This window comes from Petaurus breviceps, unplaced genomic scaffold (assembly GCF_028583685.1).
Source record: "Petaurus breviceps papuanus isolate PSGF00001 unplaced genomic scaffold, PetGlider_PUasm1.0 90760, whole genome shotgun sequence".
Lineage (NCBI taxonomy): Eukaryota > Metazoa > Chordata > Mammalia > Diprotodontia > Petauridae > Petaurus > Petaurus breviceps.
The window spans coordinates 9,854,821-9,879,597 of NW_027187338.1; the positions used below are offsets into that span (position 1 = coordinate 9,854,821).

General features: G+C 37.9%; 1 protein-coding gene across 2 annotated transcripts in view; it reads left to right on the forward strand.

Moving 5' to 3' along the window:
- RBBP4 (RB binding protein 4, chromatin remodeling factor) overlaps positions 1-24,443 on the forward strand; it is a 25,613-nt gene extending 1,170 nt beyond the window's left edge. Inside the window, exons 2-12 of one of the 2 annotated variants that reach the window (XM_069068118.1) lie at positions 144-291; positions 5,711-5,856; positions 13,725-13,898; positions 14,324-14,439; positions 14,567-14,727; positions 14,832-14,958; positions 15,144-15,221; positions 22,143-22,219; positions 22,313-22,370; positions 22,454-22,564; positions 23,298-24,443. In XM_069068118.1, the coding sequence (XP_068924219.1) occupies positions 144-291; positions 5,711-5,856; positions 13,725-13,898; positions 14,324-14,439; positions 14,567-14,727; positions 14,832-14,958; positions 15,144-15,221; positions 22,143-22,219; positions 22,313-22,370; positions 22,454-22,564; positions 23,298-23,363 (1,262 nt within the window). In that variant the 3' untranslated portion in view covers positions 23,364-24,443. The remainder of the gene's footprint in view (positions 1-143; positions 292-5,710; positions 5,857-13,724; positions 13,899-14,323; positions 14,440-14,566; positions 14,728-14,831; positions 14,959-15,143; positions 15,222-22,142; positions 22,220-22,312; positions 22,371-22,453; positions 22,565-23,297) is intronic. The other variant, XM_069068119.1, reaches the window with a different exon arrangement.
- The last annotated feature ends 334 nt before the right edge of the window (positions 24,444-24,777 follow it).

Consider the following 24,777-nt stretch of genomic DNA (forward strand, 5'->3'; position numbering starts at 1 on the left):
AAAAGGTTTGGAGGGTTCATACATTCTACAATGGGCTGGATATCCCTGTCCCTCTCAAACTGAGGAATGAAATGTGTGCCATGGATGATTTTTTCAAAGTACTTATGCTTAGAGGTTAACTCCATTTATTTTATTTTTTTTAGCAGCCTTTGATGATGCTGTGGAAGAACGTGTGATCAATGAAGAGTATAAAATATGGAAAAAAAATACTCCTTTTCTCTATGACTTAGTGATGACCCATGCCCTAGAGTGGCCCAGCCTGACAGCACAGTGGCTTCCAGATGTAACCAGGTGATCTGAATTAGCTTAATGCTTAAAAGGACTAGGAGTGGCATCAAAATAATAGTAAGCTCTTATTTAGGTCTTTACTGTCTGCAAGGAGCTTTACAAATATCTTATTAAAACACTACAACAACTCTAAGAGGTAGGTGCTATTATCCCCATTTTACAGATGAGGAAGCTGAGACAGAAATTAAGTGATTTGCCTGGGGTTACACAGCTAGTAAATGTCCCATGCTGGACAGTCCTTTTGTTGAAGAAGTCCTGGAACCTGGCTGTTGACTAAGAGCTCCTGAGACTGTCCTGCAGACAGAGTGAATACTGTCCACTGGGGAAGGACAGTGCTGTTGTTGCAGGACTGTCTTTCACCAGTAGACAAATCTGGCAAAACGACATCAAAACAGACAGACAAAGTACCAGCAAAACAGCCATGTCTCCTCAGTCCTTGGCAGCTCAGGGGGCAGGTCTCAAAAGTCCAGGGCGATTCAAAGTGGCCCCCCAGCAATTCTCTCAGTCTCTCTCTGCCTCCACGAGGTTGCTGCTTCCAAAAAGTTCTTCTGCCTCTCTCTTGTCTCTCCTAATCTATGTCACTAGCTCCTCCCAGTTCAGGACTCTCTTTTCACATCAACAAGTCCATCCCACAGGTGGGATTAACAAGCTCTGGGTTTTAACACAATCAATTTGAAAACCAAGCCAATACAGGGGGATCTTTCTATTCCATTACTATCACAACCACCTAGCTATATCTAAATTGGTTGATAGCTATTTGTGTATGTAGGACTAGTCATGATGCTTTGTTATTCCTGTGTGTGGAAAGAGAGGCAAAATAGTTTGGGTAACTTCATACTTTAGCACTACTGTGAAGAGTTTGCTAATGTAGAAGAAATACTTTGGCTTTATTTTTTGGTGAGCTGAGTAGTCATGTGAAGGTTGTAGCAAACTGAAGTAGAGCATAATTCTAAAAATGATGGATTTGGAGGAAGAAGACCCTATTTAGAGTCTTGGCTTGACCATTTACCACTTGTAGGACCATGGACAAATCACTTAGCCTTATAGTTTTCTCATCTGTAAAATGAGTGGTTAGTCTTCAAACATTTCCAAGGTCCTTTTGAACTTTTAAATCTCAGAACTCTGTAAGGCACTGACCAAGAAGCCTCTAACTACAGAAATAGTACTTGCATTTAGCCATCCTAATAAAAATACTTGTGTATTTAGAATGTTAAAATAGGTTTAAAAAATTATCAGACTTTAATAAACATTTCTAGTCTTTACTGTATTAGTAGCATAGCAGTAAAGCTCATTGCCTTTGTATGGCATTAGGGTCCTGAGGAAGTATAGTACTTAAAGCTATAGATGATAAAATTTTTACTTACCTTGTTTTAGGGTAATGTAATTTCTAATAGCATTAGCAGAGAGTGGTGGAAAGAGCACTGGACTTAGAATCAGAGACTTGGTTTCAAATTCTTCTTACACTGGTTTTGTTCTTGTTATCGAGTCATTTAGCCTCTTGAAGCCTCAATTTCCTGTCCTGAGAAATAGGGAATAATAGTGTTTAACTTGTTATGAGATTTGAATAAAATATTGATAAAGCAATTTACAAATTCAAAAGTATTATATAATTTTAGCTATTATTATTGTTGCAGGCCTGGGCCTTTGCCTGTCTATGGATATCTAAAATACATTTATGTTTATATGTTTTTTCTATTCATTTTGAACTTAAATACATTTGTATGGTTTTAAAAAAAATTTTCAGTTAACAAAAGGTTTTCATTCTCATCCTTATACATACTTATATGTGTACATATTGTATTTTCCCAGTAGAAAGTAAATTTCTTGAGAATAGGAACTATTTCACTTTTGTCTTTTGAGGCTGAAGATACACATAGAAGGTGCAGAGTCGTAGAGTCCCTAGAGCTAAGTGGGACCCCAGTGACCATCTAGTCCAGGGGTTCTTGAGACCTTTTTGTGTGTCTCGTACTGCTTAGGCAGCCTAATGAAGCCTCTAGACTCCTCAGAATAGTATTACCTCTTTTAAATTTACAGTTAAAGAAACTGCCAGGTTTCAGTTAGATATTAAAAACAAAGGTGTAATTTTTTTCTCATTCAGAATTATGTGCCCATTAAAATCTGTTTTTTTGAGTCTAGACTCTCTGTAGCTGTGGAAATGGAGGCCCGAGGTGGTAAAGTGACTTGACCCAATCTTACAGTTAATAATTGTCAAAGGCAGGGTTTGAAACAAGTGCTTCTCATTCCAGTGTCAGTAATCTGTCTGTCTCTTCAGTAATTTATAGTTGTTTACATTGAATACCACCAAAATAGGTATCTCCCCTTTTCTACCTACATTTTGCAGATGTGGGTAGCTCTTTGATTCTAACCTTGCTGATTTTGATGAATTCAGAAGTGGCCGTATGTCTGGACGTAAAAAGTAAACACTATGATTCAATGTTAGCTTGGAAGGTGATCTCTAGTGGATCTCCCCGAGGATCTCTTTGGGTGTGTTGTTTAGGGTGTAGTGTTAAACATATGGCATGTTTATGTAATTTCTGGAACACACAATCTGGGAGGGGCAAATAATACCCTAGATGGAATCAGAATTCAGAAAGGTCTCAGAAGCATAAAACATAGAGCTAAATCTGAGGTAAGTGCCCACTATGTGCCAGGCACTGTGCTAAATGTTAGGGATACAAAAGAGCCCTCAAGGAGCTTACAATCTTAATGGGCAAGACAGCATGCAAACAAATATATGCAAAGCAATCTATGTATAGGATAAATCAGAAATGTTTAATAGAGGGAAAGTGGAAGTTAAGAGGGGCTGTAGAATGGGGTTTTTGTTGGGACTTAAGGAAAGCCAGGGAGGTCTGTAATCAGAGTGGAGAAGGGAGAGCATTCCAGGCATGGACCAGAGAGATGCCCAGAGCTGAGAGGTAGAGTGTCTAGTTCAAGGATCATCCAGGCGGCCAGTGTTGCTGGATTGGAGAATACATACTGGGGAGTAGGGTGTAAGAGGAATAGAAAGGTAAGAGGGGCCTTGATTATGAAGAGCTTTCAATGCCAAACATCTGCTTTTGCCTTTGCTCCTGGAGGCGGGGGTAGAGGTGGGCAGACACTGACATAATTGGACCTGTGCTTTAAGAAATTCACTTTGGTGGGAGGCCTTGGCAATAGATTGGATGTGAGGATGAATGATAGTATGCGATCCAGAATGCCTTCTAGGTTATTAAGCTGAGGGACTAGAAGGATGATGTTGCCCTCTACAGTAATAGGAGAGGTAGATTGGGGTGGCGGAGAGGGGGAGGTGTTAGGGGGAAAAATAATGAGTTCGATTTTGTACAATACTGAGTTTTAGATGTCTACAGAATATCCAGTTTGAGATGTCTGAAAAGCAATTAGAGATTCAAGGTTTGGAAGAACTGCTGAGGAGAGTGAGTTAGTGAGTTGATAAGGGAGGTAGATTGCTTAGCTACAGTGAAGGCTCAGTTGAGGTATAACAAATTTGTAGTGGACCTAGAACAGTTGCATAATTTTTTTTCCATCATCATACACAGCCTGTGAATGAAAGCAACAAAAGGTTAGAGTGATCAAAGACTCAAGCTTAGGTGGGTGTAATCAGTAATATGATAAAAGGAATTCAAGAGAGAACATTATAGAGTTGAATTGGTTCATCAGGAAGTTAAGATGGGGAGAAGAGTAGAGAGTGAGTAGTGGGAATGGATTGAGAGAAAACTGAGGGGTCAAGGGATTGGCAGTTACAGAGCCAATAAAGAGTAGGGCTATATAAGGGAAGGCAGAAGGAGAGGTAAAAAGCTAATAGATTATGGTTGGATAAGGGGATTTCAGAATTCTTGAACATGGAGGTGCTGGGAAGATCATGGGGTCATGGTATAGTCATCATTGTGTGTGGCTGAGGTGGAGTGGAGGAATAGCTCATGGGAAGTGAGTAGATCAAGGTACTGAATGGTTAGGATATTTGAAGGAGAATGTGTATGTTGAAGTCCCCTAGTATGAGGGCAGGAGTTGGAAAGGAGAGAAAATTGTAAGGCAGGTTTTGAACTCATTGAGAAAGGAAGGGTAATGACCTGGGAGTCTGTAGACAATAGCTACCAGAATTTTGATTGAGCGGTAGATAAGGATAGTATAAGCCTCAAAGAAGAGAGGTTATTGAGTGATAGAGATAAGGAAAGAACCTGAAAGTGATAGTGGGGAGCAAATAGGATAAATATACAGTCTTGGGTTCAAAAAATTAGTTCCACAAATACAAGATTGGAGAGTGATAGCACTTAATCTAAAAAAAAATCTACACTTTTAGCAGATTGTAAACTGAGTCATTGGTGAGATGGGAAATTCAGAAAATGAATATAATAGTCTGCTTTAAGAGAGACCTAACTTCCTATAAGTTATAACTTATTCCTATAAGAGGCAATAGTCCTATTATAACCTTCCATTGTTAGCCCCACATCTGGAGTCTTGTTCAATCCTCGGTACCACATTTTAGGGGAAATATTGATAACTGAGAAAAAGATGAACAGTATGTTAAAAAGACCTCAATTGGGTCTGTGCAATGGGATGATTGACATGTTTAGTTGAGAGAAAAGATATCTTTCAAGTTCATAGTAATAAAGAAAAATTTTTTAAAAGGAGGGGAGGTAACAGTGTTATACATTTGAAGGGCTATTGTGGGGAAGAGGGATTAGATTTGGTCTCTGGCCTCAGAAGGATAAACTAGGAGCATTGTGTCAAAGTTGTAAAAAGAAACACATAAGGAAAAACTATAATAGGAGCCTAAAAGTAAAATGGGGCAATTAGGTGGTGGAGTGAATAGGGTATACAGCCTGGAGTCAGGAAAACTCATGTTCCAGTGTGGCCTTAGACGCTCACTAGCTGTGTGACTCTGGACAAGTCATTTAACCCTGTTTGCCTCAGTTTCCTCATCTGTAAAATGAGCTGGAGAATGAAATTGCAAACCACTCCAGTATCTTTGCCAAGGAAACCCCAAATGGGTCACAAAGAGTAAGAAACAACTGAATGAGAAACAAAAAATGAAATGAGAGTGTCTTGAGAGGTATTACTGGAGATCTTTAAACAAAGGTTTTCTTATAAGGCTTGTTTTAGAAGGGATGCTTTTTCAGGTATCTCTTAAACTCACTGATAGTCTAAGAAATATTCTTAGAATTCTAAGAAATTCTATTCCATTCTAAGAAATAATCTTCTGTTTGATGCATGAATCCTTGTGCATTGGCTTCTTCAGTTCTCCCCAAATTACTTTCCTAAAGTCAGACTACTTTTCAAAGTGCCTGCCATGTCCCCACACTATGGAAGATTCAAAAGAATAATGTATGGATAGCCCAGAAGCACTTTGATTAAGTTTAAAGCATCCATTCCATAGACCCAGTACTTAAGAGATTCATTAGAGTAACCTGCTTTGCTATTGCAGACCTGAAGGGAAAGATTTCAGCATTCATCGGCTTGTCCTGGGCACACACACGTCAGATGAACAGAACCATCTTGTGATAGCCAGCGTTCAGCTCCCCAATGACGATGCTCAGTTTGATGCCTCTCACTATGACAGTGAGAAAGGAGGTAGGGGTTCATAGCATATTTTGTTTCCAGCATTTTATTTTTGCGAATTTTGTGAATTTTTGCAAGAGTGGTGGGAAACAATAAAAGGGCTACTTATGGTTGAAACAAAGTATACTAGTAATTTTTTAGATTGGGAAAACAAAATGTACTGTATCCTTGTTGGTTTATAGTAGAGTAAGAAGTTTAACTATGTCCACTTGAATGTTCCTTTACTTGACCCTTTACCTCTGTCATGGAACTGACACCCACCCCCACCCCCCAACCCCGTCTAACACCCAGTCGTGGCAAAGTGGTAAATAAGAGAGCTAAAAAAACCAAGTCAGAGCTATGTTTAGATTGTTTTTGTCTGCTGATGGGACTAGGATGTCAATAATATATATTGCATTGTACAATATGTAAACATTTTAAAACGTTTTAATGTTAATTGACAGCCGTGAGAAATAGGTAAGTCAGATAATGTTAACTCAGTTTTTCAGGTGCAGACAATTTGGCTAAGAATATTAGACTTAATCAAAATTATAAATGGCAGAAAATCAGAAAAGTACCTATATTGACTCCCATTTGTTAAATGGTGTGGTTAGCAGTGTAGGAAGGTTAGTATGCCAGTGTCTAGTTTACCACTCCTGAATTTTCCTATTAACTCAACAAAGTGTTTATTTGACCCCTAAAATGTATAGGCCAGCATGCTATAGTTTTTTTTCTTTCTATTTTATATTATCAAGCTACTGACAATAGAGGAAATAAGGATTCAGACATCTATTTAGATAGGTTGATAATCTGTGTGATAAGGAACTATTCTGTATAAAGGAAGTTAAGCTTATAAGGAAAGTACAATGTATATTCATTAAAAGTAAGCCATGTAACTCTATCCTATTTTTATTGACCATAAGATTTTGAGTGCTTCTGGTGTGTTATATTAACAGCTTTCCCTTGGGAACGGTATAAATTGAGTCATTTGCAGCAGACTGAAGATGAACTTATTTTCCTCCTATCTCTAGTCTGAATAATATTAAATGTTGAGTATTCCCTTCCCTATAAGAGATGTAAATTGATCATAATCCATTCTTTCATCTAAGGTATATGCCTTCTACTCTAGTTGTTTGCTAGGCATTTTTTTTTTTTAAGCAATCGGGGTTAAGTAATTTGCTCAAGGTTACAAGGCCAGTTATTTCTGGGTGTGGTGCTGAATATCTGAGCCCAGATTTGATCCAGGTCATCCCGACACTGGAGCCGGTGCTCTTACTCGCTGAGCCACCTGGCCACCCCTAAGCAATTGGGGTTAAGTAACTTGCTCAAGGTTACACGGCCAGGTGTTTCTGGGTGGGTGCTAACTGTCTGAGCCCGGGATTCGATCTCCAGGTCTTCTCAACACTGGAGCCAGTGCTCTTACTCGCTGTGCTACCTGGCCGCCCCTAGGCATTCTTTTGTCAAAATTGTGCAGTTCGACTTTCAGTTCTTTGGTTTAGCAGTGTACTGCTAGATGCAAAAGGAACTCTGATCAAGGTCTGTATGTGTATCTTGATCATGGGCCACTAGCCAAAACAAGTTTATCAGGCGTGCCTGAAAATTGTTCTGTGTGCAATTTGGTGATGAACTCTGACAAATCTGATTTTTGTAGTTCTGCATGTGTTAAAACAGCTTAAATGTTTTTATATTTCCCGTTGTTTATTTTACTTTTCATTTATTCACCTTTATATTCCTCTTTTACCCCTCCTGGCTTTTGGAATTTTATTCTAGTTTCTCTTTATGGTGTAGAGGTTGGTTGAGTTCTTAAAAGCTAGCCCATCAGAGTACAAGCCCTGATGGTTTTGGTAGGACTCTGCAATAGGGCCAGATTAGCTAAGTATACATTCATTCACTAGGTGAGCATTTATTAAGTACCTGTTCTGTGCTGCATCATGGGGTGATACAAAGACAAAATCAGAGAGTCTCTGATGTCAAGGAGGTAATATTCATCTGGGGAAAATGTACACAGACTAATACAGAATGTTAAAGTAATTTTGGCAAGGGGACAGGAAGGAAACTAGCAACAATCAGGGTAGTGCTCAGGTAGGATGTGTGACTTGAGCTCACTAGGTCTTAAGAGTAGCTAGTAGGACTGAAGTGGAAAGTCAGGAGGGCGAGAATACTCCAGTCAAGGAGAACAGCCTGTAAAAAGAGATCCAGAGAAGGGAGGTGTGAAGTGTTATGTATAGGAAGCAATGAGAAGACCGGTTTGGCTGGGACATAGAATGTGTGAAACGTAGTAATTTGCAGTAGGCCTGGGAAGGTGGACTGGAGCCAAATTGTGAAGGGTTTAAATGCCAAACTAAGGAGTTTATCTTTTTTCCCAGAGGCATTGGGGAGCCACTGGAGTTTAAGTAGGGGAATGACATAGAAGGACTGTGCTTTTTGCTGTCTCTTGGATCTACATGGAGGATGAATTAGAGATGGAAAAAACTGGAGGTGGGAAGACCAGTCATGGAGGGAAAGAGGGCTTGGATGGAAGACATTGGAGAGGTAGAATTGAGAGAGAATGGAGGGTGACTAGGTGACTAGAAGGTTGGTAGTACCCTCAAAAGGCAGAAGGAATTTAGAAGGGAGGACAAATTTTCAACAGAAAATGAATTATTGAAGTAGTATGGAGGAGTTATAATCTGTCTTGGTGAAGGGAATATTGGTATTGATGAAATCACTTGCCTTTTAAAAAAAAAAAAAGAAATATTAAGTGTTCTACTTTTTATTTTTCCAGTGTTTTTTTAAATGTCAAGCTTTTTCCACATGTGACAATCCCTTTTACATGTTTGCCAGTGTTGGTCGATGTTGCATGACCTGGGGGTACTCGCAGTGCAAAGTGGTCATGTTTTGTATTCAGAACCAAGGCTTCAGTGAAGTTGAATGATGCAATCGGGCAAGCACCATCAGAAACACCTCAGATTCATTACAAGTTTGAATTTTAATTAATTTTTAGGAGTTGTGGGTTCAGAAATCTTTTACTGTTGCCAAATTCTTCATGGGGTCTTGATCCACAATATTAGAAGTGTTGGGTTAGACGAATTTCAAGAAAAAGATTTTTTAGAATAAGCATGAAGTTTAAAAAGAGATGGAACTGCTTCTCATGTCCTTATCTATCTTTCGCTTTCTTCTGCTGTATATTGGCAGTGGAGCTACCTTTGTGGTTCTGTTTGAGGCTTCCTTATAATTAATCTAGCTTTTTGGATGGCTCTAAGGAGGGCAGCTTCTTATCTCCCAGAGCAACCAAGTGGAGTCTTCTGGCACTTCTCCAAGGTCCTCCAGTTGATTAATAGGGGGATAGAATAATAGGTTGACACCTAGAGCCTGCTAGACCTCATTTAATTTCAGGTAAATGGTAACTGGCAGTTGTATAAAACATTTGCAAAGAAACACTGGTAGTGAGAGCAGTGAAAATGTGAAAACTGGCTAAAGTTTTGCTTTTGTCATTAAACAGAATGCATTTGTTCATAGTAGCAACTGCCAGGGCATAGTAATGTTATAAACCGAAAATAATTTATTGAGCTTAGGTGGAAATTTTTTTTTTGTAGGTGGAAATTTTCACTCCAGATAAAGATGTAAACTGTTTTCTTTTTTAGCTTCATGTTTCAAGATGATCATCTAGTATTTTATCAGTTATATAGTTAATAAACTAATATTAAATTTTGAAGAAAACAAAATGATTTTGTAATTGACACTGAATGGAATTTAAAATGTGTTAATACTAATTATTTTAAAGATGTTCTAAAGGTCTTCTCCCTTAAAAGGACTTTGGGAAAACTGGAATCAAAATAGTAATAAAGGTTTCTAACTGAGCAGTAGTCAGTTTTCCTTAGCTACCTATGGAATTGTAGTTCTCTTTTTAACACATTAACATCCTCAACTTGGTGTTCTACAGATGTCCTCCATAATGCAGAAAATCATAGCATACCCTCCAGGACTTTTCTTCCAAGGTGAAGTGATATAACTACAATAAAAATGACCTACTCCCTTACTATTTTGGTAGCTTTTTGAGTTTGTACCCTTGTATTATCTACATGAAGATTTGGCTGGTCCTTTAATCCGTGACTTTAGAAGGAAATAAGAATTGCTTTTGTTTTCTGTCTTTTACATCAGTGGTGTCAAACTGAAATAGAAAGGATGCCTGTGGCAGTATGTTGTCTAAGAAAACCATGAATTGCTGTTATCTGTGTTGTAGCATAGTTTTATTTGTTTTGCTGATCTGGTTCGGTTTTTGAGAAGTGAGTTTGAAACCTCTGCTTCATATCATGACCTTTGAGAGTTGTAGAAACAACCAGAAGTATCATGGGGGAAGCCTGTAATTTCTGAAGGCTGCTCAGTATTTATGGTCTTGAATTTGAGAGGTTTTTAGCACTGAAGGTTTTGAAATGAAAGTGTTATAGTCATGAACTGTTTTTTTGTTGTTGTTGTTTCAGTGTCTTAGATTTTTGTTTTTGTTTCCCCAACTAACTTCCTCAGGGTAAGTACTGTGGACAGGTACACTGCAGTGCATCACCATGGCTCCTAGCAGAACATTCTGAATGAAGTAGGTGCTCAGTGAGAGAATGAGTTTGGAATAGTGGATAGTTTGCTAGACTTGGGAGTCAGGAATACCTGGGTTGATATTCTTGCTCTGACACAGATTAGCTCTGTGGCCCTGGACAAATCACAAGTTGTATGCCTCAGTTTTCTCCTCTGTAAAATGTGAATAATACCACTTCTAATAGCTCCTTTGTAAGTTTATAAGGATCTAGTGAGATAATGTAAAGTGTTTTGCAAACCTTAAAGCAATATAAAAATGTCAAGTTGGCTCCTTATCATAATCATCTGCCCCAGCATCTGACATTGGTGAAGTGGCAGGGACTGCTATGCTAGTCCCCTCCTCCTAGGTTGCTTTCCTGGGGTCCACCTCTTCTTCCTTCTCCTTCCCCCCTTCATCACCCTCAGCGTGCACAGGGAGCCAGGCCTGGATTCCTGCTATTGTCACTGCCTGACAGCCCCATGCCATGGCTGAGAGGTTCTCCACTGATAAGTAATCATCTATATCTTCTATCTGCAAGTACCATCTTTGAGGGAAAAACTATGTGAATTCACATTTCAGTAACCTGATGTGTATATTAATAAAAATTAATTCAGTCTACCTTGAAAAATGGAGGTTATCATATTACTTAACATAGAAACTTACCTGTGATGATGGTGAAAAATAGTCTGCTGATATAAAGTTATACCTTATTCTTTTCTATGTAAAGTTTTCTTGAATTTCTCAGTTTTTAATTTGATGTAATTTTCCCACTTTATTCATTATGCAGTAAATAATAGTAAAAAATAAAATAGTAAAAAAAATAATTTTAAAAATAGGTTAAACCCTTATAATTATTACTATTGTCAAAGTGGAAATTTTGGGAATTAAATGGAAAGTTCTCTTTTTGTATAATATGTAGCTGAAAATTAATTTTGAAATCATATTTATAGATTTTAGTATTTTGAAGAGTAGTAAGAGTTCTTTAGTAATATTAACACTTGAAAGAAGGTGATGTGACTAGGTATCACAGTGAGTAGAGAGAGAGCACTGGCCCTGGAGTCAGGAGGACCCGAATTCAAATCCAGCCTCAGACACTTAACACTTATTAGTCATGTGACCTTGGGCAAGTGGCTTAACCCCAATTGCCCTCAAAAAAAAAAACTAAGAAAAGAAAGTGAATGTTGCCATTCTACTTCCTTATGTTAAAAACATGTAGTATTGCATAACTGTGACTTCCTTTTTGTCATTGGGAAGAAATTATATGCTATTATCAAAGGAAAATTAAGTTTTATTCCTGTGGAAGACCATTAAAAGTAGGATGCCCTAATCTGTGACTGTCAGTGACCATTAACACTGAAGAAACAATTACGTGAGCAAACATTGGTCCCACAATTTTAATAGTAGTAATTTTAAATAGTTATGATGGCATTGAGTTTAGTGGAACATTTTTCTAGTTGGTAGTAACGTGCTGATAAACGGGTATTTAAATGAGGTACATACTCTTCCATGTAAATAAGAAATTTAAGGTATATGCTCTATATTTTTGGCACTTTCATAGGTGATATACATGTACCATTATCGCTAGATAGGAAAAAAATGGAAAAGCAATATGGAGATCAAAGGGTTTTTATTGGACTAGTTCAATATTGTATAGTCACCAGAATTTTCCTAAACCCACTCAGAAACCAAATACCAGGTTATCCAGTTCTCTGCTAATACTTTTTTATGGGAGAGTAAGAAAAGGGTGAGTTTACATGTATGTGCAGCCCTCATGATTTATGTCATAAGAAGGAGGTAAGATTAAAGTAATGGCGAATTCTTAAGCCAAAAAGTCTGTCTCAGGACTTTGTAGTGCCAGGATTATCTTGTGCATTTTTTTGTTTTTACTTGTTGGAGGGAGTATTAACACATGCGTCCTAAATTATTTTGCACTGGAAGACCTAAATTACAGAATTAGGATAAAGACTGGACTCTGACATTCTCTGCTAATGTATATACTGTTTATGCTATCTTAAAAATAGCTGAAAATGGAAACCTCAAAAGTATTTTGCTGCTAATATACATATTATGCTTTTAAAAAGTTTTGTTTTTGTTAAAACCCTCCACGTGAACATTTTTTTTTTTTTTAATTTTTAAGCAATCAGGGTTAAGTAACTTGCTCAAGGTTACACGGCCAGTTATTTCTGGGTGTGGTGCTGAGTGTCCGAACCTGGGATTCGATCTCCAGGTCGTCCCAACACTGGAGCCAGTACTCTTACTCGCTGAGCCACCTTGCCGCCCCTAAGCAATTGGGGTTAAGTAACTTGCTCAAGGTTACACGGCCAGGTGTTTCTGGGTGGGTGCTAAGTGTCTGAGCCCGGGATTCGATCTCCAGGTCTTCTCAACACTGGAGCCGGTGCTCTTACTTGCTGTGCTACCTGGCCGCCCCCATGTGAACATTTCTTAACTGATTTAATAAAGATGTTAATTTTGAAAGTGGTATTTTGTAAAAAAAAAAAAAAAATTCTCAAACAGAAATAATAATCAGTGGGTGTCTGAGATAATCACATAGCAAACCATACATGTAAACGAGTATAGCCTCTGCTATGACATTCCAAAGAGTGAAAGTTAACTATGTACTTAAACATTATCATTTTGCTTACATAGCTTTACAGTTACAATTGATAGTTGCCTTTTGAAGCACTGTAGCCTGTTTAGTTTGTGACTGTCTACGGTGTTGAGATGACCTTGTCTCTTGATATATCTATAATACTTTTATATAAACATAATATTAATGTTTTACGTTCCTGTTTGAGAATACAGAGCTAATAATGTCACTATCCTAAGGTACAAAATCCCTGAAACAAAAATTCTAAGACTGGGAATGAAGGCACTGAGGCAATCAGAAATGGTAGTTTCAGAATGCTTTCCAATTGTTAATAAATTAAGGACTAGGGCTGATGAGTTTACAATTTAAGTTCAGAATGAAAGTCTATCAGATTGAAATTGTCAGTAATTGGGAGTTACCGGGGGAAAGAATCATTTTTTGATAGCTATTTTCATGTGCTTAGCATCCTTTAGGCTTAATATCTGAATAATAGTACTAATATGTGACATTTCTCTGGTGTTTCACAACTTTTCAAAAACATTTTCATCTGATTTCTTTAAGACCCTTCTTTCTGTGGTAAAATTGAGACTATTCTTGATTTTAAATGATTAGTTTTTCAACATTTAATATTTGCTCAGATTTTCATGACTGTTTCTGGTATGACACTGGGCACCTTGAAGCTAGCTTTGCCTGTATCCTTGGTTAGCACATGTGTAATACTTTTTCTTGCTTTGATGTCCTCCCAGTAGTTTTTTCCTGTATTTACAGAATTTGGAGGCTTTGGCTCAGTTAGTGGGAAAATTGAAATTGAAATCAAGATTAACCACGAAGGTGAAGTGAACAGGGCCCGTTATATGCCCCAAAATCCTTGCATCATTGCAACAAAGACTCCATCCAGTGATGTTCTTGTTTTTGACTACACCAAGCACCCTTCAAAACCAGGTACTCTCTTTTCCACATAGACACACTTGTGTGTTCAACTGGGGAGAAATGCCTAGTGCCAGAGGAAAATTCTCCACATAATGAGTCACTATGGGATTATGTTGCTCCTTTCAGTCTACACTAATTGCTAATTATTCTTTGCATAATTTATCATCTTGTGTTCAGAATGTGGTTAGAGATTCTTCCCTTCAGTTTAAAAAAGAATTTTCTTTTCTGTAGTGAAAAGGACTTTGGTATTTCTATTGCATTTGCGTTGTGTGTTTATTCAGGGTGTTCTTGGGAGATGGGGGGGGGGTGAGACTTAATAAATGAATATCTTGAATTGGAAGAGAAACTTTCCCCCCAAAAATAGTGAGTTTCTTGGCCATGGTCCTTTCAGTACCCAGCATAGGCTAAAGTGACAAGACTAATTTGTCCCTTTGCAGACCCTTCTGGGGAGTGTAACCCAGACTTGCGTCTCCGTGGACATCAAAAGGAGGGCTATGGGCTCTCTTGGAACCCAAATCTCAGTGGACACTTGCTCAGTGCATCAGATGATCATGTGAGTATCTTCCCAATCCCCTGAAACCTCTCTTAGTGAGACACTGGGATTAGTCATTTGGATTTTTACAAGGATTGTGGGTGGTGGTGAGGACTCTTCTATCTAAAAATTTGCTTTACTTTTTAAGACTATCTGCTTGTGGGACATCAGTGCAGTTCCAAAGGAAGGTAAAGTAGTGGATGCAAAGACAATATTCACAGGACACACAGCAGTAGTTGAAGATGTTTCTTGGCACCTGCTCCATGAATCTCTCTTTGGATCAGTGGCTGATGATCAGAAGCTTATGATGTATGTAGAATTTGATTTTTTTCTTTTATTTTCTTTCATTCAGATAGTTTACACTTAGGCAATCTTAAACTTACTATTTTGCTCTGTTTCTTCCCTGGCTGTAGCTGGGACACACGGTCAAATAATACTTCCAAACCAAGCCACTCGGTGGATGCCCACACTGCCGAAGTAAATTGTCTCTCTTTCAATCCTTATAGTGAGTTCATTCTTGCCACAGGATCAGCTGATAAGGTAAGGGGTTTGGTTTTTAATTTCTCTTACCTAAATGCATAGGATGAATTCATCCAAAATTCTTTATGTTGAATAGGCTGATAGTTCTTTTAGGGAATGCAGTTTTTGGTTTTTGTTGTTGTTGTTTTATGTTTGTCTACCCCTTTTTGTGAAATTATTTCTTTGCTTTTTTTTCTTATATCTAGACAGTTGCATTGTGGGACCTTAGAAATCTGAAACTGAAATTGCATTCCTTTGAGTCACATAAGGATGAAATATTCCAGGTAAGAATGATTGCTTTACTATTGGGGATGTTCCCTGGATTTTAGGTAACAGAAGTAGTTCTGAGCTTCCAATTCTAACTTTGCACGACAAAATGTGTTCCCAAGGGAAATTTTCTGCTTGTGAACAAGAGCCAGATTCTGTTGTCCCACATAAATAAACCTACAGAGGGCTTTCCTGGAAAGCTTTACTTTAGTTTTCACTGATAATTGTTTTGAAAAAACTAAGTTCTAATTCTTCTATATTAAGTCCTTGCTGTTGCCTCATTGTAATGTGAAGGTGACCTTAATGTGCTTAAAGGCAGTGTCAACTCAGCATATTCTCCCCAGGTAATAGCCTTTGAACATCAGCCCAGGGATGCACTTCATTTATGTTTTCTGTGAGCAAGCCTCATTAAGTACAGAGAAACTAATTTACCAAGTTGGCCACAGCATAAGGAATTTTTCAGCCACAGTGGCACTTAAGACACACTGCTAACCTCTTAAAGGATCACAGTCCATGTCATGAGTTATTCCTTAATACCAGTGAAATAACAGATTCTTGGAGTGGTGCTGGGTCAGATTTGGATGTGCTTGAAGTTGTATCGGAATCAGTTCTGCTTTTTTTGTTTTGAAGATGTTGTTTGTGAGCAGTGGAAGGAATTTTTTCGAAAGGCTTTTTCCCCAGGGGTGGGGCTTTGGCTTAAAACTTTGTTGTTGTGTTGTTTTGTTTCCTGTGGGTCTACCCAAGAGAGAAGATCAGAGAAGAAAGCTGTTGGATTAAGATGTAAAGTGATGGCTAGAAATTTAAACCCATTTGAATGAACAAACATTAATGGCTACATAAATATAAATTATTAATGTTTGTAGACAGAGCTTGAAACATTTGAAGCAAGCCAGCTGTGGTCTCTAGCCTGACACTGTTCCTATTCTGAAGAAGTTAAAACATCTAGACCAGACTATTGAAGAGAAAAGAAACTGGAGAGACCATATTTCTAACTAGCATTGTAGAGCAGTTACAGCAGAGACCAGGGAGAAATGAATAAAAACAGCTCTCTAGAAGAAAATGGAGAAACAGCAAAAGGATTTTTGTGCCAGTTCTCAGGCATTTGTAATTGCATGTGTTTAGAATATTCACTTGTCTTCTTGGGATATCCTTTGGGAGTTTCTATTTATTAATACATGCCAGTCAGCCTAAGGCTATGTTTGAAGTAAAGTTTGGACATTGTTCTACTCTTCTCCAACACTTTTTTTCTCTCAGTTCATGGCTCAGCTACTGGTGCTTTGTGCAAATTGATGATCTCCACTGAGCATCTAAAACTACTTTACTTCTAGCTCTTTAGTGTACTGATTACAAGGTTAAAAGACCTATTTTTCCCTTGCTTCAAGCTATGTAGTCCTAGGCTAGTCAGTAACAAATAAATATAGATAAGCAAAACAAAAATCCTCCCACTGGACTGAAAAAAATAATAAATTTTGTTTATGTTGCTTCACATCTGGATTTCTGCCATATGATCTTCTAATATACTACTTCCTCTTTTCTCATCCTCTCCTGCCTGCCTCTGCCTTCTTCCCAATTGACTTTAAAGGCAACCTGGCATAGTGAATAGAATGCTGGATTTGAAGCTAGGAAGACCTGGATTCAGATTTTTTTACATAGGACATGAGCATGTAACCACAGATCAGTCACTTAGTTCGTCTAAGCCTCCATTTCCTTATTTTTAAAATTGGGATAATGGGGGTCGAAGTGAATAGAGCACCAGCCCTGGAATTAGGAGGACCTGAGTTCAAATCCGTCCTCAGACACTTAACACTTACTAGCTGTGTGACCTTGGGCAAGTCACTTAACCCCAATTGCCCTGCCTTCCACCCTGCAAAACCTAAAATAAAATTGGGATAATGCTTGTAGTACCCTTTCACAGAATTGTTGAGATACTGTATATAAAGCACTTTGTGAACTTGAAAATAAAGTCCACTTCTGATTCAAAATATCACTGACTAATCGTCCTTAACATGCATTAGGATCATAGATTTAGAGCTAGAAATCAGAACTTTAGCGGTAATCTAAACCAACCCTCTCATTTTATTGATGAGGAAACCTGAAGCCCAGAGATATGAAGAGATTGACCCCAAAGCACACAGGTAGTAATAGATCTATAAATAAACCAAGTCTTTTGACTCTAAAACCAGTGTTCTTACTACCATGATGTGCTCCCTCTGATGTCATTCCCCTATACAAAAAACAAGAACAACAGAAATTTGCAGTAGTTCACTGTTACCTTCTATATAAATTTTAAGATCCTTTGGCTCTGTTTTAATCCCCGTTTGTGAATTAGTCCCATAATGCCTATCCAGTTTGTATTTATTATCATTTTCCTAGCCCATAATGTCTGGTGTGGATATTCTCATCTCTTCTTTGAACCATTGAACTTGCTTTGTTTGTTTTGCCATTCTGCTTTCCTACCCTTCCATCAAAGCCCACATTAAGCCCTGCTTCCTTCATGAAACTTTTCTAACTATTCCATCCCTTAATATCCTCCATAAACTATAGTTTTGGCTGTTGCAAGACTAACGGAACACAGAGTAGGTATGTGGTTTTTTATAAAACAAAGTTATATATATCAAAACACAAGACTTGGGATGAGTTCCTTAATGTAAAAATGCCTTTATCCTTCTGTGGATGCATGTTCTTAACTGGGTGGGTCCTTTTTCCACCAGTCCTTATTCACCTCTTTACCATAGAGGGCATCTCATCCTTGTTCTTTTTAAAAGTAAACTAACATTATTTTTTATAATCTTGTTTTTTATATCATGGGAATTTCTCCCAGTAACCCTCTCCTTCCCCCCTCCCAGAGAGTTATCTAAAGGCATCTTTTAAAGAAAAAGAGGAAAAAGGCTGGGGGGGAGGTAAGCAAAACCAAGCAGTATATCCAGAAGGTCTGAAAGTATATGTTGTGACCAGCATTGTGGACTGCCCCACCCCTGTCATCCTTTTTCTATGGAGTTTTGTTTGTTTTTTTAAATTTTGCATCATTCACTTTGGATTTCTTTTTGGTTTTATTGTTTAGATTGTTGTAGGCATTGTGTATATTGTTGTTTTGGTTAAGCTTACTTCACTCTACCTCAGTTGTGTTGATATGTACTTTTCTCTATTGTTTCTTACACCAGAGTAAAGTTTTATAACATTCATCTACCACAGTTTGTTTAGCCATTTACTGATTAATAATGCCATAGATATACTTTGCATAAATTATCTGTAACTAATCCACTGATAGAGGAGGTATCAAAACATTTCTTCTTTGTTAGTACCAGTGCTCAGGTTGTCCACCTGTCATCTCTTAAGTTTACTATGTGACTGACTGGCTTCCTTTTCAAATACAAGCTTTGTTGGTGCTTTGAGTTTTCCATAATTTCAGTCTTTGGATAACATGGCATTTCATGATTTAATACCATACATAGTTTCATCAGGAGAGTATTGGTATTAAAAATAAAAAAGCTTTATGTCAAGGAGCATCTTGGGATAATTGATAGCACTGTTCACTTTCCTAAAGGCATTCCAGGCCCTCAAACTCTGCTACTTTTACAATTCTGGACCCTGCTCATCTTCAGTGACTGTCTATAGTCTATGTATTCTATATATATATGTCTATATATTCGTGTATAGCTAGATTAATTTGATGGGCCACCCCCAAAAGCCTATGTACTTGACTGTATATTATTCACTTTTCCTGTGTGGAATGTTGAACTGATCTCCTTTAAGTGGCTGTAGATTTCACTGAGGATGCCTGTGATATTCTGGGGCTTGATATAATCAGCACAATTTAATCTACAAAAAGGAACGTTTAAAAGACTCTAACCATCTGTAGAGAATTTCTTTCATTTGGAATTTACATAAACATCTCTGACAGTACCTAACACCTTTTGATACTCAGACATCCTTTTTTATGTCTTGCTTGATATTGACAATTGCAGGATTGTTGAACAAAAGTATCTGTGATTGCCTCTCCCAAGGAATATTATATGTTTATTAACATAAGCATAGCAGATGCCTTGTTGGAGGAGAATCTTAAGGCTACATTTCTACATTTTGTCCTTTTTAAAAAAAAAATAGGAAATTTTGATATTTTGTGTTAATATGTTCCATGATGATTTCTTCTAGATTGCTGTTTCTTCTAATAACATCATTCATGATTTTTCTTTGGATCTTTTGACTTCTTTGGGAGATTTCAAAAAATTAGTATAAATGCATTCAGAATTATTCCCACCAGCACTGATTTTTAAATTTTTGTTGTTTACATGGTTAGGTTCATTCACTCTTCCAAATTCATCTTAATTGTCTTCTTAGCACAACAGGTACTGAGGTATTAAAATCCAAATTGTATTGCTTCAGAGATGAGAATGGATCTAAAAACACTAGCACAGATCTATTCCATTTTGCTCTTAGTTGTTGTTCTTCCAGTTCTCTCACTAAATGTTGTTGGAATAATCTGACTTAGTTCAGTCTTAAGCACTACTGTAGTTTACTTGTAATTTTAGAATTTGATTGAATACATCATTCATCTAAAGTTGCTTTCACTCTGTGGTTCTCAAACCCCTTTATGCTCTTAGAAATTATTGAAGACCCCAAAGTTTATAAGTTTGTCTATTGAATTGACCACATTTGGGGTGGGGTGGAGTTAAACAGAAAATTTTAAAATACTCATTTAAAAGCAACAATAAGCCCTTGTTATACTAGCATAAGTAACATTATAAAAATTAACTTTGCAGGACATTCTTCATGCAGTTTTATGCTTTATATTTTAAAAAATTAGTGAGAATGGCATTGTTTTAAGTATTTTTGCAAATGTCTGACTTAATTGGGAACAGCTTAATATTATTATGAATGTAATTTTTACCTCATGGACCCTCTTTGGCGATCCATGAGCCATACTTTGAGAAATTCTGCTTTAACTTTATTTTAGTTTTAGTTTTAAACTGGCTACCTTCCCCAAACTGTTTCCCAAATCTCTGCCCAAACTTTTCCCATCAAGGCTCAACCCCAGTGCCATCTTCTGTGTGAAGCCTTTCTTAGATTCCTTCAACTAGGAGGTGTCTCTTTCAGGTTTCTCCTAGCACTTTATTTGGATTTCTTCTTTTTATTATAGCTCTTTTTTTATATATCTTAACACTTTCATTCTTGTATCCCCAACGTGTAGCACAGGGCCTTGATTTTAGTGTTTGATAGAAACTTGTTAAAGAACAAAGGGAGTGGTATGCTATAGGACTGGAAAGGTATGGGAGTTGGAGCTCAAATGTGTTATCTAAAAAAACAAAACGTGTCTTTGGAATCAGAAGATCTGAGTTCACATCCCATTTTGTAAAGCCACACACCAGCAGCTTTCCAGAGGACTGCTGCTGTGAACAGCTTTCAAGGTTCTAATTACATAGTATGGTGAACACTATTTATTCAATAACAGATCAGAGCAAAACATTCACAGAAAAACAAAATACAGCATTCACAATGACATCACTAAAATGGCTACATAGTTTTCACCAAAGTACTATCATATTCAGTCATCCTTAAGGAGCCTCCTTAAGGGACACAAAAGACAAAAGTCAAAGCTCCACCCCTGGGTAGTACATTCATTTAGTTAATCACAATCACAAATAAATTACAGTTCCACGAGTTACTACTCAACAGAAAATAACACAATTCAGCAGACAGGGCTTCCAGCTGTCTGACCCTTACATCCATACCTAGTTAGTTAGTAGTTACTAGAGAGGGAAGCACCAACATCTGGGTTTTCAAAGCTGTTCAACAGCTGCCCAGAGTCTCATCTGGCAAAATCACACAACTCTTCCCAAAGTGAGTCCCAAAGCAAAACCTCACATCAGGGTCATCACTACTCAATATTCATGGATAGGTCTTTTCATCCTGACTCGAAGCAGGCTTTGAGCTTTCATGGTTTCCCTTCCATGGTCCCAGCTCCTACCTGGATTCACCAAACTGCCACCTGGGTTCAAAGGCAGACAGCTCCCAGTTCCCTTGTCCAGCTCTCCATGCAGTTCCTCTTCCACACTTAAGCTCAACAGTGTCCAGTCCACCTTAAATCCTTCACAGTCTCTGTTCCTGGGAAGTCAAGGCTTAACAAAGCCACAAACAGACAAAGTACCAACACCACAGTCATGATTCCTCTGGCAGCTCCTCCGCAGCTCCAGCTGGCCCTCAGAAGTCTTCAGCAGAAGTTTTAACTGGGGGGTGGCCAAGTGGTGCAGTGAATAGAGCACCAGCCCTGGAGTGAGGAGAACTTGAGTTTAAATCTGGCCTCAGACACTTAACTAGCCCTGTGACCTTGGGCAAGTCACTTAACCCCAATTGTTCAGCCTTCCCCCTTCCAAAAGCAAAGAAAGAAAGAAAAAGTTTCAGCTGGTTCCAAGAATCACTTCATTCAGGTTCTCAAAATAAAAATCATTCTCTCCAGCCTGGGCCTCTCTTCTTCAGCATCCAAAACCTGGTTCCAAGAAGATCTGAAATTCCAGCTAGGGCTTCTCCTTATATACCTATTAGCTCCTCCCTGTTTTGCCCCTTCCTGTTACATCAGCAACTTCCTTTTACATTAGAAACGGGTTCATACCTTTTGTTTCTTAACAGAGGCTTGATCTAGTTAATTTCAAACTAGATGCTAGGTACCTGTTAGCTTTGCCAATACAAAGGGATCAGATTACATTAGCTGCTCGTGTGGCTTTGGATGAATCACTTTACTGCTCTGGGATTCATTTTTCCCCTCTGCACAATGAGGAGGTTAGACTAGATGACCCCTAAGGTACCTTCCAACTCTAAAATTCTATGACCTAATTTTAAAATCTCCATTACTTTTCTATTAAAGTGTTTAGAAAACTTGAGATTTTTTCCCCCACCAAGCTTCTAATTCTTACCTTTCCTACTTCTTTCTTTCCTAAATTCAGGTTCAGTGGTCTCCCCACAATGAAACAATCTTGGCTTCCAGTGGCACTGACCGCAGGCTAAATGTCTGGGACTTGAGGTAAATCACTATTCAGTTTTTGCTATGAAAATATATTTTCATTTACATGTCTGTATGATGTGAAGCTTGTTTTAATTTGTTTTCTTCCTGCAGTAAAATTGGAGAAGAGCAGTCACCTGAAGATGCAGAAGATGGACCGCCAGAATTACTGGTAGGTTTCTCTAGTCAAAGTATTCTGAACTAGCCAATAATTGGGTTCTGTTGGCTTTTAATATCTCATTTTCCTTCTCTCAGTTTATTCATGGTGGTCACACTGCCAAGATATCAGATTTTTCCTGGAACCCCAATGAACCTTGGGTTATTTGTTCTGTATCAGAAGACAATATCATGCAAGTCTGGCAGATGGTGAGTGTTTTTTCGTTCTCTTGGATGGGAAGTGGGGAGAGGGAAAGTAAGTGAGCTAAAGTATGTTTGTCTTTCTAAAACCTTTTGTCCCTCACCTGTCTAGTAGCTAGGGATAGAAAGCTAGAAGATTGGGATTTGTTCTCCAGGCTTTTCCACTGACAAACTTTGTGGTTTTGGCCAGAGCTTTTAATGTCTTAATCCAGATCATTCTTCAAAGACCAATGAAAGTATTGCTGAAAAACCTTGGAAAACATTGTTATATTAAACACACTAAGTTTCAGGGTCTTATTGAATGTATTGAAACATCATTTAATAGTGAAATAAAAACTCCTGAGTAGAGCTTTAGTCCTTTTCATTGTGTAGATTATGACCCTAGATTTAAGTGGTTGGTTACTAAGGAATTATGCTTTGCTTTATCTAGTCAGTGTGTCCCTTAAAAATTGAAGGCTAATTAAATTTAATAATAACATGAAATGGAGGAGCTTTCAACATAAAGGAGCCCCAGAGTGTGCCCTTCTGGGATGCACACGAGTTCTTCCTGATGTACCTGGTTTATAAATTTGGGTTTGGAGTAGTACCTGTAAAAATAAATAGGTTGGAAAGGTATTGTTATCTGGAAGAAACTGGTGAAGCATTTATAAAAATAACCTGATATGTTTTGGTGGGAAGCTTGTCTTATAGAAAAATTCTGTATTCCCTCTGTACTCTTAATTTTTTTTATTGTTTGGGGCAGGCTGAAAACATATACAATGATGAAGACCCTGAAGGAAGCGTGGATCCAGAGGGACAGGGGTCCTAGACATGTCTGCACTGGTGCTGATTTTTAGACTCCCCTTTCTTCCCAACCTGAGATTGATAACACTGGTTTTGAGACAGACTTTTTTTGTCCAGACATTCTTCTATAGGTACCTGTTAACCCAGAGAGTGAATGATTTCTGACTATTAACTATGGGGGGGGGGGGGGGAAGGGAGCTTGACTCAGCAGAGCCACAGACCCGTATTTAAATTTTTTCCAAGAACTTTTTATGAGCAAATCCAACTCTGAAATCTGGTTTAGCCGCAAGAAGTGGACCATGAGTGTTTTATTTTTCCTCCTTTGCTATAAATGCAAGTTTTTCAGGCTAATTTAAGTAAAATTAGAGTGGGGTAGGATTTACATCCAAGTGAGGAGTCTGAGCCACTGAGGTATTAGCATTGTAATACTTCTGAACTGTTTCCCTTTTTATAGAGATTCAAAGACTAAAACTGTCATGGCTAACCTTCTAGGGTACAGATCATCCCTGCTGTAGACTGGCCTACCCCCTGCTGGTTTCCTCTGTAACCAGTCAAAATTTCTTATTAAATTTTTGTTGTTTTATTTAATTTTTTTCTTCCCTAGTAACTGTTTACTCCCTCCTTTCACTTCTCATCTGGTGGGGGACAAACAGCCATGTGAAATGTTGTAGCTGTACCTGGCAGAATATCTTTGTTCACCTTATATAGTTTTGCTCTCTAGTATATTTCTTGAGCTATGTTTTCATATTATTTCTTTCCTTTCTGTGAATTTTTTTTTTAACTTGGGACCACCAGGTTATAAAGAAGGTGTATGTTTTTACCTGACAGATATACTACTGGTAGACTACCCAGTAATCTGGAAACAGAGCAATTGGTGGCTGCCAAGAGCTTTAAAATTCTGAATGGCTTCTTTTCTTCCTTTATCCTTTCTTTAAAAAAAAAATTTTTCCCAACAAACCCCACACAAATGAAATTAGTCCTTGACCACTCGTTTTATATGATGTCCTTTGGACAATGGGGTAACTTCTCCAACCAGCAGCCTGTTAACTGTCCATGACTAACTGTAAGTGCTTATGATGGAATAAATTGTTTTTCTACATAAAAACTGCTGTGGGTTTTTATTTTATACCCAGAATTCATCAAGTACTGGAACCTGACAGATAACAAAACAAAAGTAAAGCTAGTGTCAAGTTTCAGAAAAACTTAGCTTTTCATAGATGTAAATGAGGAGACATCAGACAAAGTATCAGTAAGGGACTGTGTTATTCTGATAGAATGTTGCCATCTTTTTGTTTTGAAGTTTATTGCTCATCCTTCTCTAAATAAATACATGGGTCTTCAAGATTTATTAGAGACTGCTGTAGAGAGAGTTCAGTGAGAAATTTTAAATTTGGAAAAAGAGAGGTTGACCCTTCTTGTAATGTGTTGGATTTTTCCCC